We start from the raw sequence: 13,370 nt of genomic DNA, 5'->3' as shown, positions 1-13,370 counted from the left end.
TTTGCAGGCCTACCAGCAATGTATGAGTGTACCTTTTTCCCCACATCCTCTCCAACACCTATTGTTGCTTGTATTCTTGATAATCGCCATTCTAATTGGGGTGAGATGGAATCTTAGTGCAGTTTTGATTTGCATTTCTCTTATTACTAAAGATGGTGAACATTTTTTCATATATCTATTGATTACTTGTACATCTTCTTCTGTGAAGTGTCTGTTCATTTCCTTAGCCCATTTGTCGATTGGATTATTTTTATTCTTGGTGTAGAGTTTTTTGAGATCTTTATATATTCTGGAAATTAGTGCTCTATCTGAAGTATGAGAGGCAAAGATATTCTCCCACTCTGTAGGCTCTCTCTTGACATTACTGATAGTTTCCTTTGCTGAGAGAAAGCTTTTTAGTTTGAATCTATCCCAGTTATTGATTCTTGCTTTTATTTCTTGTGCTATGGGAGTCCTGTTAAGGAAGTCTGATCCTAAGCCAAAATGTTGAAGATTTGGACCTACTTTTTCTTCTATAAGATGCAGGGTCTCTGGTCTGATTTCAAGGTCCTTGATCCATTGTGAGTTGATTTTTGTGCAGGGTGAAAGATAGGGGTTTAATTTCATTCTGCTGCATATGGATTTCTAGTTTTCCCAGCACCATTTGTTGAAGAGGCTATCTTTTCTCCATTGCATATTTTTGGCACCTTTGTCTAGTATGAGAAAATTGTATTTATTTGGGTTTGTGTCTGTGTCCTCTATTCTGTACCATTGATCTACCTGTCTATTTTGGTGCCAATACCATGCTGTTTTTGTTACTATTGCTTTGTAGTATAGTTGAAGTTCTGGTATTGCGATACCCCCTGTTTCACCCTTCCTGCTAAGGATTGCTTTAGCTATTCTGGGTTTCTTATTCTTCCAGATGAATTCCATGATTGCTTGCTCTATTTCTGTAAGGTACATCATTGGGATTTTAATTGGAATTGCATTGAATCTGTATAGCACTTTGGTAGTATGGCCATTTTGACAATATTAATTCTGCCTATCCAAGAACGTGGGAGATCTTTCCATCTTCTAAGGTCTTCCTTAATTTCTTCCTTCAGTGTTTTGTAGTTTTGATTGTAGAGATCTTTTACTTCTTTGGTTAGATTGATTCCCAAGTATTTTATTTTTTTTCAGGCTATTGCAAATGGAGTTGTTTTCCTCATTTCCCTTTCTGGTGTTTTGTCGCTTACGTATAAAAATGCTTTAGATTTATGCGTGTTGATTTTATAGCCTGCTATTTTGCTGAATTCATTGATGAGGTCTAGAAGTTTTCTGGAGGAGGTTTTTGGATCCTCTAAATATAGAATCATGCCATCAGCAAATAGTGACAGCTTAAGTTCCTCTTATCCTATTCATATCCCTTTAATTTCTTTGGTCTGCCTAATTGCTCTGGCTAGAGTTTCGAGGACAATGTTGAATAGAAGTGGTGAAAGAGGACATCCCTGTCTTGTTCCCGTTTTTAAAGGGAATGGTTCAGTTTTTCTCCATTAAGAATGATGTTGGCCATGGGCTTAGCATAAATAGCCTTTACAAAGTTCAGGTATGTTCCTACTATCCCTATTTTTTCTAGTGTTTTGAGCATGAAGGGGTGTTGTATTTTATCAAACACTTTTTCTGTGTCAATTGAAATAACCATATGATTCTTATCCTTAAGTCTATTGACATGATGGATTATGTTTATTGATTTACGAATGTTGAACCATCCTTGGATTCCAGGGATGAACCCCACTTGATCGTGGTGCACAATTTTCTTAATATGTTTTTGGATATGGTTTGCCAATATTTTGTTAAGGATCTTTGTATCTATATTCATCAAGGATATTGGTCTAAAATTTTCTTTCCTTGATGTGTCTTTTCCTGGTTTGGGTATGAGGGTGATATTAGCTTCATAGAATGAGTTCGGTACGATACCCTCCTTTTCTATTTCCTGGAATACTTTGAGAAGTATTGGAATGAGTTCTTCTTTGAAGGTCTTGTAGAACTCGGCTCAGAATCTGTCTGGTCCTGGGCTTTTCTTGGATGGTAGATTTTTAATGGCTTCTTCTATTTCATTGCTTGATATTGATCTGTTTAAATCGTGTATGTCCTCCTGGTTCAGTTTGGGAGGAGCATATGTCTCTAGAAATTTGTCAATGTCTTCGGTAGTTTCTATTTTGTTGGAATACAGATTTTCAAAGTAGCTTCTCATTGTGTTCTGTATCTCAGTGGTGTCTGTCATGATATTTCCTTTTTCATCACGAATTTTAGTAATTTGAGTTTTCTCTCTCCTTCTCTTTGTTAGTGTGGCTAAGGGTTTGTCTATTTTGTTTACTTTTTCAAAGAACCAACTTTTTGTTTTGTCAATTTTTTCAATTGTTCTTTTGTTTCAATTTCATTGATTTCAGCTCTGATTTTAATTATTTCCTGTCTTCTACTACTTTTGCTGTTATTCTGTTCTTTTTCTAGGGCTTTGAGCTGTAATGTTAGGTCATTTAGTTGTTGACTTTTCATTCTTTTCTGGAATGCACTCCATGCAATGAATTTTCCTCTTAGTACCACTTTCATAGTGTCCCAGAGATTTTGATATATTGTATCATCATTCTCATTGACCTCTAAGAATTTTTTTATCTCCCTGATGTTTTCTGTTATCCATGTTTCATTCAATAGCATATTATTTAGTCTGCAGGTGTTGGAGTAATTTCTGTTTTTTATTTTGTCATTGATTTCTACTTTCAGTCCATTATGATCACAAGGCAGAACACAAGGCAGTATATCTATTTTTTTGCATTTCCTAAGAGTTGCTTTGAGGCATAACATAGGGTCTATTTTTGAGAAGGTTCCATGTGCTGCTGAGAAGAAAGTGAATCCACTCGTTGATGGATGGAATATTTTACATATGTCTAAAGTCTAGGTTATTGATTGTGTTATTGATTTCTATGGTTTCTTTGGTTGGATTTTGTTTGGAAGATCTATCTAGTGGTGACAGTGGTGCATTAAAGTCACCCAGAATTATTGTGTTGTGATTTATGTGATTCCTGGAATTGAGAAGGATTTGTTTGATGTACAGGGATGCACCATTGTTTGGGGCATAAATATTTACTATCATTATGTCTTCCTGATTTATGGTTCCCTTAAGCAGTATGAAATGTCCTTCTTTATCCCTTCTGACTAACTTTGGCTTGAAGTCCACTTTATCTGATATAAGGATGGAACCTCCCGCTTTTTTAGTGAGTCCCTGTGCGTGGTAGGTTTTTTCCCATCCTTTCACCTTTAGTCTGTGGATGTCTTTTTCTATGAGATGAGTCTCTTCCAGGCAGCATATTGTTGGATCTTTCTTTTTAATTCATTCTGCCAGTCTATGTCTTTTGAATGAGGACTTTAGGCCATTAACGTTCAGGGTTATTATTGAGAAATGATTTGTATTCCCAGTCATTTGAGCTTATTTTTTGGTTTCTCCTTTGAGTGGTTTTTCTCTACGGTAGTTCCTCCCTTTGCTGACCTACATTGTTGTTTTTCATTTCCTCCTCCTGGAATATTTTGTTGAGAACATTCTGTAGCGCAGGCTTTCTATTTGTAAATTCTTTTAACTTTTGTTTATCATGGAAGGATTTTATTTCATCTTCAAATCTGAAGGTTAGTTTTGCTGGGTATAGGATTCTTAGTTGGCAACCATGTTCTTTCAGAGCTTGAAATATGTTGATCCAGGCCCTTCTAGCTTTTAGAGTCTGGGTTGAGAAGTCTGCTGCTATCTGTATTGGTCTCCCCCTGTATGTAATCCGATGCTTTTCTCTCACGGCCTTCAAAATCCTATCTTTATTTTGAATGTTAGGCATTTTCATTATAATGTGCCTTGTGTGGATCTGTTGTGATTCTGTGCATTTGGTGTTCTGTAAGCCTCTTGTATTTGATTTTCCATTTCATTCTTCAGGTTTGGGAAATTTTCTGATATTATTTCATTGAATAGGTTGTTCATTCCTTTGGTTTGTATCTCTGTGCCTTCCTCAATCCCAATAATTCTTAAATTTGGTCTTTTCATGATGTCCCATAGTTCTTGGAGATTCTGTTCATGATTTCTTACCATCTTCTCTGTTTGGCGACTTTATTTTCAAGATTAAATATTTAGTTTCATTGTCTGAGGTTCTGTCTTCCAAGTGGTCTAGTCTGTTGGTGATGCTTTCCATTGAGTTTTTTATTTGGTTTATTGTTTTCTTCATTTCAAGGATCTCCATTTGGTTTTTTTTTTTTTTTTTTTTTTTGAGAATCTCTATCTCTTTTTTGAAATGATCTTTTGCTTCCTGCACTTGCTCTTTCAGCTTATTGGTATTATCATTCATTGCCTGCATTTGCTCTCTTATCTCATCCTTTGCTTCATGAATCTTCTTAATCATGTATAATCTGAAGTCCTTTTCTGACATTTCTTCTACCATACTGTCATTGGATTCTATTACTATAGAATCTAGATTTGTTTGGATCATTTTCTTCCCTTGTTTTTTCATGTGGCTCATGTATCTTCCCCTCTAGCAGTGCAGATCTGGGGTATTACAGATTTCCCCCTATAGGCTTATAGAGGCCCTATAGGTTTCCAAAACCCTTTCTTTAAGGGGAGATCAATATTAGCAGTGTCCAATTCAGACACTATGCAATCCTAGACCAAATAGCCCCTATGGGGACAATAACAAAATTGTCATAATAAACAAAATGAGTTCAAATATTATCTTCAATAAAACACACAGGTTTGCAATAAGGTCTGCAGTTTCTCATGGAGGACAAAGAGGATGCAGAGGGATGTAGAATGTGGCTATTAATGGGATAAGAAAAGAATATACAGAAATTCTAGAAAATAGAAAGGGTGAGAGTGTAATCAAAAGAAATCGGATGTTAGCATGCAAAAAAGGGAGAAAGAGACTCTGAGGGAACAGGTAAACAAAAGGAAAAGAGAGCAAGAAAAGTAACGAAATAAAAAATTTTTTTTTAAAAAGGAGAAAAAGAAAATCTACTGTATAACAGTCATATAGTAATGAAACCTCCCAGTGTTCAGTAGCCTGATGCATGAGAGGTACCTGACAATGAGCTTCAAGCCTCCAGCAGGCGTCTCAGGATGGGATTTGCCTCACCGAAAGATCGGATTTGCTAAGGCTTCCAGGATTATCCAAGATGGCCGCTCTGGCTTCCAAATGTGTTGGCAAATGTGGAGCTGCAGCTCAGGGGTGGACGTGGTCAGCTGGAGGTCCTGAGTCGGGATGCGGTTGGTCAGGCAGGGGTCCTGGAGGTCGGGTGCAGTCAGTTGGTCTGGGGGTCCTGGCAGCAGGGAGCAGTCAGTCAACGTGAGGGCCCCAGAGGCAGGGAGCGATCAGTCGGGCCGAGGGATCCTGGAGACGGGGCTCAGTCAGTCTGGCCAGGGGTCCTACAGGGCCTGGCTGTTCCCAAGATCTATTCTTAACTTCGGTTTCCTAATAAAACCCAATCAATACTTCTTAGGAAGACGGACATTAGACTCTGCCTAACCTCCTTCCAAACCATCTCCTTCCGTCTCCCAACTCGTTTATAAATTTGCTCAGACGTAGTGCCTGCAGGGGCTTAGCCGGTACTTATTCGCTCTCATCAGCATGTTTGGCCCTTCGATTTGCTCCCCATGACTTCTGTCTCTCATCTTTTCTTTCTGAGTTCATTTTTTAATGTTCAGGAGCTCATTCAGTGAAGGTCTTGGATATAAGGCCTTCCAGGTTTTGTGTTCTGAAAATGTCTGTTTCACTGTGAATCTTGAGTGATAGTTTAGCTAGGTATAAAATTCACCTTCTCCCAAGGCTTCAAATGGGTGATTCCATTGTCTTCTGGCAACTGTTCTTGCTGCTCTTGGATCACGGTCATGCCTTTGAAAGTAGCATGTCACTGGATTTCTCTATTTTGGCTGGATCTTTTGCTCTGATGTGTCTCAGTGTTAGTTTGGTTTTTATTTTTTTATTTTTTTAATATCTTTTTCTGTCAGCCTGAGAACTTCTGTTTTCCTTCTGGAAAATTCTTAATCATATTTTAAATATCACCTCCCCCTTATTATCTCCTTAGGGACTTCTCTTAGATATGCTTTGGGCCCCTGCCTTGCGCCCAGACATTCTGTTTTCTATGTCTCTTAACTTTTTTTTTTTTTTTTGACATTTTCTTTGCACTGTGTGCAACTTCCTTTCTTTTAAATCTGCCCACCCAGTCTCATCTGCGATCTCGATATTGTATTTCAGAATCTACATCTTTTATTTCTAGAGTGTCTATTTATTTTTCAAATACTGCCTCTTTTTTTCCTGGTGTCTTTTCCTTTCTGTCTTCTGACTTTTCTGTACATTTTTTCAGCAGACTAGTTCTAAAATTTCCTTTGGTTTTTCTGTGATTTGGAGCATCCTGGACATGGGTTTGCCTGTCTGTTGTCTTGGTGGGCAGCTGGGCTTCTAAGTACACCATGGTGCTTCCTTTCAGGGACAGTTCCTGCCATAGGCATCCTCTGGGCTCTGTGTGGTTGGGCACCTCTGGAATAGTCCCTCACCCCAGGCCTCCCCACCACTTTCCCCAGCCCTGGGGCCTTCTTCCAGGTCTCCTCACCACAGGGCCTTGGCACATGATGCTCCCTCTCTCTTCCACCTTCTCTTCTTCCTTAGCTCTGAGGGCTCAGTTCTGGAAGCTTCCCTGAGCCCTCACACCATCCTGGGTGCTCATTTCCCACGTACCTCACCTCTGTCACAATCACCATGTTATCTTAAAGTTCATGTTTACAAATAGCAGTAGAGCAAAGTGCTCAAGAGCCCCGACTTTGGAGCCAGACTCTGCGATCCCATCTTACCTCTCCAAGCCTCAGTTCACTTGTCTGCAGAATGGGGGGAAATGGCACACAACTCCCTCAGGCTGTCGCAGAGAATAAAATGAGTCTGTGCGTGCCATGCTGAGAAACGAGCCCCCCATCATTGATCCTGGGATTGTGGGGTTCACCAGTGACGCCCACCCCTCCACCAGCGAGAGCCCCCAAGCGGGCAAGGACCACAGCTGCCCTGTTCCCCATGGGACCCTGAAGCCCGGCGCCCAGCGGGTGGGTGGATGCTGCCTGTCTGACGGGCAAGCGAATGGGCGTCTGACCACCATCCCACCCCGCAGGCCTCCATCATGACGGGCGCCGTGCAGAGCGTGGCTCTGGAGGGCAGGCCCGGCCCCCGGCCCTGGCGGAGGGCCCGGGAGGCACGAGCTGCCCCCGAGGAGCTGCAGGAGCTTCTGCTGCCGACGCCCCTGGAGATGCACAAGGTGGGTGCCGGGTGGGCCCTGGGGGCGGCCCACGTCCTTTGGCCACAAGGACCCGCCCGGATCTGTGGGCCCCTCCTCCCTCCAGGCCCCTCCTCTCCTCCACCGTCAAACAGGGATTCACACCAGGCTGTTTTCCACAACCCTCATCGTATGGGTGGTAAACACACACACAGGACACACACACACACACACACACAAACGAACACAACAGACACAACACACACATTACACACACATACCACACACACAACAGATACAACACACACAACACAACATGCACAACAAACAGAACACACGGACAACACACACACAAACAACAGACACACAACACACAGGACACACACAACACATACGCAAATGAACACAACAGACACAGAACACACAACACACACAACACACAATATATACACAACAGACACAATACACACACAAACGAACACAACACACACACATACCACACACACAACACACATACCACACACAACAGATACAACACACACAACATGCTCAACAAACAGAACACACGGACAACACACTCACAACACACACAAATGAACACAACCAACACACAACACAACACACACAACACAATACAACACATGCAGCACACAACACACAAATGCACACATGCAATATACAGTGGGCTATTATTATTTTTCTCTAAGTGGACTTGCTTTTATTCCCTCTCAAGTGTGTGTGTGTGTGTACATATCTATATGTGCAAGTGCATGTAAGTGCATATTTATACACACGTGCATTTATATATAAAAGTTTGCATATTGTATGCATCTAGATATGTGCACGTGTATATGTATACAGTCGGCCTTCCCGATTCATTCCCGGTTCTGCACTCGCGAATCCAACCACACACAGTTTGGCAACATTCATTCAAAAATTACATCTGCACTAGGTCCTGTGGTGCACGCCTGCCATCCCAGTGACTCGGGAGGCTGAGGCAGGAGGATTGCAAGTTGGAAGCCAGCCTCAGCAACTTAGAGAAGCCCTAAGCATCTTGATGAGACTCTGTGTCAGAATTAAATAAATAAATAAATAAATAGGGCTGGGGATGTGGCTCGGTGGTAAAGCATCCCTGGATTCAGTCCCTGGTACCAAGAAAAAAAATTACATCTGTACTGAACAGGTACAGACATTTTTTAATCATTCCCTAAACAATACAGTATAACAATTATTTACACAGAATTCACACCACACTAGGTGTTACAAGTTATCTAGAGATGATTGAAAGTGCAAGGGAGATGTGCAGACTCCATGCACATCTGCACCATTTTGTATAACGGACTTGAACACCTGCAGACTTCGGTGTCTACGAGGGGTCCTGGAATCAGTCTCCTGCAGATACTGAGGAACCGCTGTCTCCTCTCTTTTCTCTTTTCTTTCTTTCTTTTCTCTTTCTTACCGGGAGATTGAACCCAGGGGCACTTAAGCATTGAACCATATCCCCGGCCTTTTTTATTTTTTATTTTGAGACAGGGTCTCACTAAGTTGCTGAGGCTGGCCTCCAGCTTGTCATCCTCCTGCCTCAGCCTCCCCAGCCCCGGGATTACAGGCACGCGCCGGTGCCCGGGCTGTCTAACGTTTTTCTATAAATCCTACCTTTCCATCACTACCTGAAATGAGAAGCCGGCATCTCGCCATCACTATCTAAAAAGAAACAGGAGAAACTCCAGCCTGCCGCCTCTGAGCGCCCTGAGCCGGAAGCCGGCTCTTCGTAAGGAGGCACAGGAGTGTTTGGGGTGGTGGACACGCTCAGGCTCTCTCCTTGGTGACAGCGAGGGCACCGAGGAAGCCCAGCAAGGGAAGCCCCTTCCCAGGGGACCTGCGGCGGGGGAGGTGCTCCGGGCAGGGAAGGCCGGGCAGCCCCCAGGGGAAGCCTGGGGTCGCAGCAGGCCGGTGGGCTGAGCCTGGATCCCAGAGGCACCGGCCGCCAGAGCGAGGGGTTCAGGCCACCGCGGGAGGCTGGAGGCAGAGTTCCAGGGACCCCTCCTCCTCCTGCCCGCAGGTGACGCTGCACAAGGACCCCGCGCGGAATGACTTCGGCTTCAGCGTCTCAGACGGCCTCCTAGAGAAGGGTGTCTACGTGCACACCGTGCGTCCTGATGGGCCAGCCCAACGTGGGGGCCTCCGGCCCTTCGACAGGGTCCTTCAGGTACCGCAGGGGGAGGACACCACAGGCAGGTGGCCTTGTTTCCCAGTCCTAGGATGGGGACGGAGCCCACTTGTACTCAACTGTGAAGAGCAGATGACTGCTGGGTCGGTGGCACACGCCTGTCATCCCAGCGCCTCAGGAGGCTGAGGCAGGAGGATCACGAGTTCAAGGCCAGCTTCAGCATATTAGTGAGGCCCTAAGCAACTCAGCAAGACCCTATCTCAAAATTCAAAAAAAAAAAAAAAAAAAAAAAAGAAAAACAATGATTAGGGATGTAGCTCAGTGGTAAATCACCCCAAGTTCTATCCCTAGAACACCCCCCAAATGATGAAGTAAGTTGTATCAGTCAGGTGAGGCTGAGTTATGCTGCAGTAACAAACATCCCCCAAACCTCAATGCTCCACACACACTAGTGCTGATGAATCACTCTCCATGTCCACTGGGGGCCAGTGTGGCCTCCTTTTCCCCAGGCTGAAGGACCTCCAGCTCCTCTAATCCACTTGACCTCCTCAAACTCCGTGACAGAGGAGCCGAGCCTGGACAGCTCCTTTTCTGCCTTCACACAGAAACATGCCTGTCACGGCCCTTCACAGCCTATTGGCCAGAACCGGTCATGTGACGTGCCTAACAGCAAGGAAGTCTGGGGAGGGTGAGGCGTCCCTCCCTCAGTCACCCCGGACCAGCTGGACATGCTCAGCTATTTTTGTTTCCTGACTGTGGTTTCCGCCACTATTGGTGCTAAATTGATTTTGATTGATGCGTTCTTTCTCCAAACTGATGGGGATTTTTCACCTTTTATTTTGAAGGAAACTTTGGGAGTAGGGGGGCGGGGTGCCAGGAATCGAACTCAGGGGCACTTAACCACTGGGCCACACCCCCAGCCCTATTTTGTATTTTATTTAGAGACAGGGTCTCCCTGAGTTGCTTAGGGCCTCGCTTTTGCTGAGGCTGGCTTGGAACTCGCGATCCTCCTGCCTCAGCCTCCCGAGTCACAGGGACTGTAGGTGTGCGCCACCGCGCCTGGCCAGGCCCGTAGTTGAAGGAATGCGAGGATTCCTGCCCGCTTCGCCCTGCTGAACTGAGCGCTGGGCCCTGTCGCCCGGCTGTGCACTGCGCAGGTCAACCACGTTCGCACGCGGGACTTCGATTGCTGCCTGGCGGTGCCCCTCCTGGCCGAGGCGGGGGAGGTCCTGGAGCTGGTCATCAGCCGCAACCCGCTGGCATCGAGCAACCGGACGTCGCGAACGCCAGGCCCCAGCAGTCCCCAGATGCTCTGAAGTGGCCCCTGCTGGTCCGTCCGTTAGGTCCGGCGGACTCCGAGGCCGGGATGGGACCTGGGCTCCGTGGTAACCGGGGCGCCAGGCAGCGAGGTCCCCGACGCAGTTACAGCGACATCTGGGGCTTTGCCAAGTTGGGTCTTCAAGATGCGCAGAGGGGCCCTTCCCAGGGTCGGGATAGGCTGCTGAGACGGGAGGAGAGGCCGGGGTCTCCAGGTCCCTGCGGGGCCTCCTCGGACAGGTCCCAGGAGCCGGCGAGCCCTGGACTGAGCTGCCAGCAGCCTGCGCTCTGTCCCGGGAGGTGAGCAGCAGCCCCAGAGCGGCGGGACGTCCCGGCGCACCGCCACCTGGCTCAGGTGCTTGCCTTTCCCGACGGGGACCAGGACACCAGAGACCCTGCCACCCGCGAGGACGAGGCTCAGGATAGGACTCGGTCGTCCCCTCTGCAGAATCCCGGGCGTCTGCCCCTGCTGGCTCAGATCCTGTGACTTGGGGACCCTGAACTGGGGCCTCTGGGATCCCCGGAAGCCCTGACCCTTTCCCTCCTGGGACTGGAGCTGCGTTTGGGGGGCCACGGGTGGGCTCAGCCTCGGGCTCTGCGCCTGCTGCTTTTGTGGGTGGCCTCGACCCTTCCACACACCGAGGCTGCCCAGGCCCCTCTCTGTGACATTCGTGGTCAGAAGAGCCAGGAGGGTCTGTTCCCCTGGAAAACCGTGGACATCCCGGGTGCGAGATGACAGGGCTCCTTCCGTGTCCCAGTCAGGACAGGAGGAGGGAGGGGCTGGAGCAGCGTCCATGGCCAATCCAGGGACATCTGTTCCCACCTGAAACCTGGAAAAGCCAGCACCCCTTGCTCGGCTCCCCGCCTCCACCCACCAGAGACCCCTTCCATCTGGAGAAGGGTTGGGGATCGGCCTCGCCCTGGCTGGCCCTTAAGGGGGTGTCCACTCCCACCTCTTCACCACACCCCAGGGCCCCCTGGGGGCCAGGAAGATCCTTGTTGCTGGGGGACCAGAAGGGGGGGCGTGGGTGGTGGACACTGTTCACCCCGACTGACTGCTGGCTGTGTCCCCTCAGATCAGGTCCCTCTGGACAATCTCTGAGCAGATAACAGGCTCAAAGCCAGGACCTCTCCACCTGCCCACTGCCTCCCTCCACTTGCCTGTGTCCTGGTCCCCTCCCGAGGGTCCTTCATGCCTCCAGCCGGGCTGCCCAGCATCTCTGCCATCTTGGATTCCAGGTCGACATCTGCCCCAGGGTGAGAGGGCACCGCCCACCCAGCAGGGGCACCCCACAGAGGCCAAGAGACCAAGGGTAGGAGATGGTACAGCAGAGAGGTGTCTCCGGGCCACCAGTCGCTGTGGCTGTGTGACCTTGGGCAAGTGGCCCACCCTCTCTGGGCCTTTGTGAAGTGAGAGGGCTGAAATGGGTTCACACTCAGGGCTTCTGGGCTTGGGCTTGTCCCTTGGACTCCAGGACACCCAGCGATGGAAGGCATGTCCACTCTGACCAGCGTCCCCCCCACCCACCCCGGGGCTGCAGCCTCCACCATTTTCTCAACCGTATGCAATGAGGACGGGCCGGGGGCCCTCCTAGCCATGGTCGCGGGCCCTCATATGCAATATCGCCTCCGGCTTCTCATGGGGATGGCTGGTCCCCACCGCCACGTTCCGCCCCTCCCGTGACATCCTGCCTGCCTACGCATTTCGGGTACTGCCCCCCGTGACATGTCCCCACCCCCAAAGCTGTATTTTTCTCTGGCTGAGATCAGAACTTTCCTTGTAAAGTATTTTTCTACACGAGGTTTCTCGGGGCGCTTGCAAACCCAACGTGCCCACGAGCTACTACGTTGCCAAGGCCATCTGTGGTCTGTCTGGGGCCCACCTGTGAATCTCTGTCCCACCTGGGGTTGCCGTAGCGGGTGGGGGGTCCAGTACTGCTGGGGCAATTTTTAAAAAAAAATAATAAAAGGGTTTAAATGTACTGGAGTAGACTGTTTCCTTTTTAAATTAGTATTATTTTTCTTAATATCGGTTGGCAAGGGCCAGCTTCTGATGACATCTCACCTGCTTTATATTCACATAATTCTTTTTGTCTACTATTTGGGGAGCAGGGATCAAACCCCAGGGCACCTAACCACTGAGCCATATCCCCAGCTCTTCTTCAATTCTTTTTTTACATTTTGAGACAGGATCTTCCTAAGTTGCTCAGGGCCTTGCTAAGTTTGCCTCGAACCTGCCATCCTCCTGCCTCAGTCTCCCAAATTGCTGGGATCACAGATGTGTGCCAACACACCCAGCCATATGTTACTCTGTTTTAAAAGTCTGCCATTTACTGGGTATCATGCAGTCCCTGGACATACAACATCCAAAGAGGGACTGAGGTCCTGTCTGCATGACAGTGGAGGACAATGAACCAGTAAGCAAATCATGAAGACTTCAGGCTTGGGAGGCTGAGGCAGGAGGATCACAAGTGAGAGGCCAGCCTCAGCAATTTAGCAAGTCTGTAAGCAACTTAGTGGGACCCTGTCTCAAAACAAAACATAGAGAGGGCTGGGGTGCTGGGGCGGTGGTTCACACCTGTCATCCCAGCAGCCCGGGAGGCTGAGGCAGGAGGATCTGCAGTTCAAAGCTGGCCTCAGCAAA

General features: G+C 47.4%; 1 protein-coding gene across 4 annotated transcripts in view; it reads left to right on the top strand.

Annotated features, from left to right (window-relative positions):
* Nucleotides 1-12,722, top strand: part of GRIP2 (glutamate receptor interacting protein 2) — an 84,944-nt gene extending 72,222 nt beyond the window's left edge. For all 4 annotated transcript variants that reach the window (XM_079122527.1, XM_079122524.1, XM_079122525.1 and 1 more), the window contains 3 exons: nucleotides 7,138-7,281; nucleotides 9,302-9,448; nucleotides 10,567-12,722. In XM_079122527.1, the coding sequence (XP_078978653.1) occupies nucleotides 7,138-7,281; nucleotides 9,302-9,448; nucleotides 10,567-10,725 (450 nt within the window). In that variant the 3' untranslated portion in view covers nucleotides 10,726-12,722. The remainder of the gene's footprint in view (nucleotides 1-7,137; nucleotides 7,282-9,301; nucleotides 9,449-10,566) is intronic.
* The last annotated feature ends 648 nt before the right edge of the window (nucleotides 12,723-13,370 follow it).

This window comes from Sciurus vulgaris (assembly GCF_902686455.1).
Source record: "Sciurus vulgaris genome assembly, chromosome: 19".
NCBI classification, from domain to species: Eukaryota; Metazoa; Chordata; class Mammalia; order Rodentia; family Sciuridae; genus Sciurus; species Sciurus vulgaris.
The sequence above is the reverse complement of the archived record's forward strand: the minus strand, read 5'-3'. Positions and strand labels throughout refer to the sequence as shown.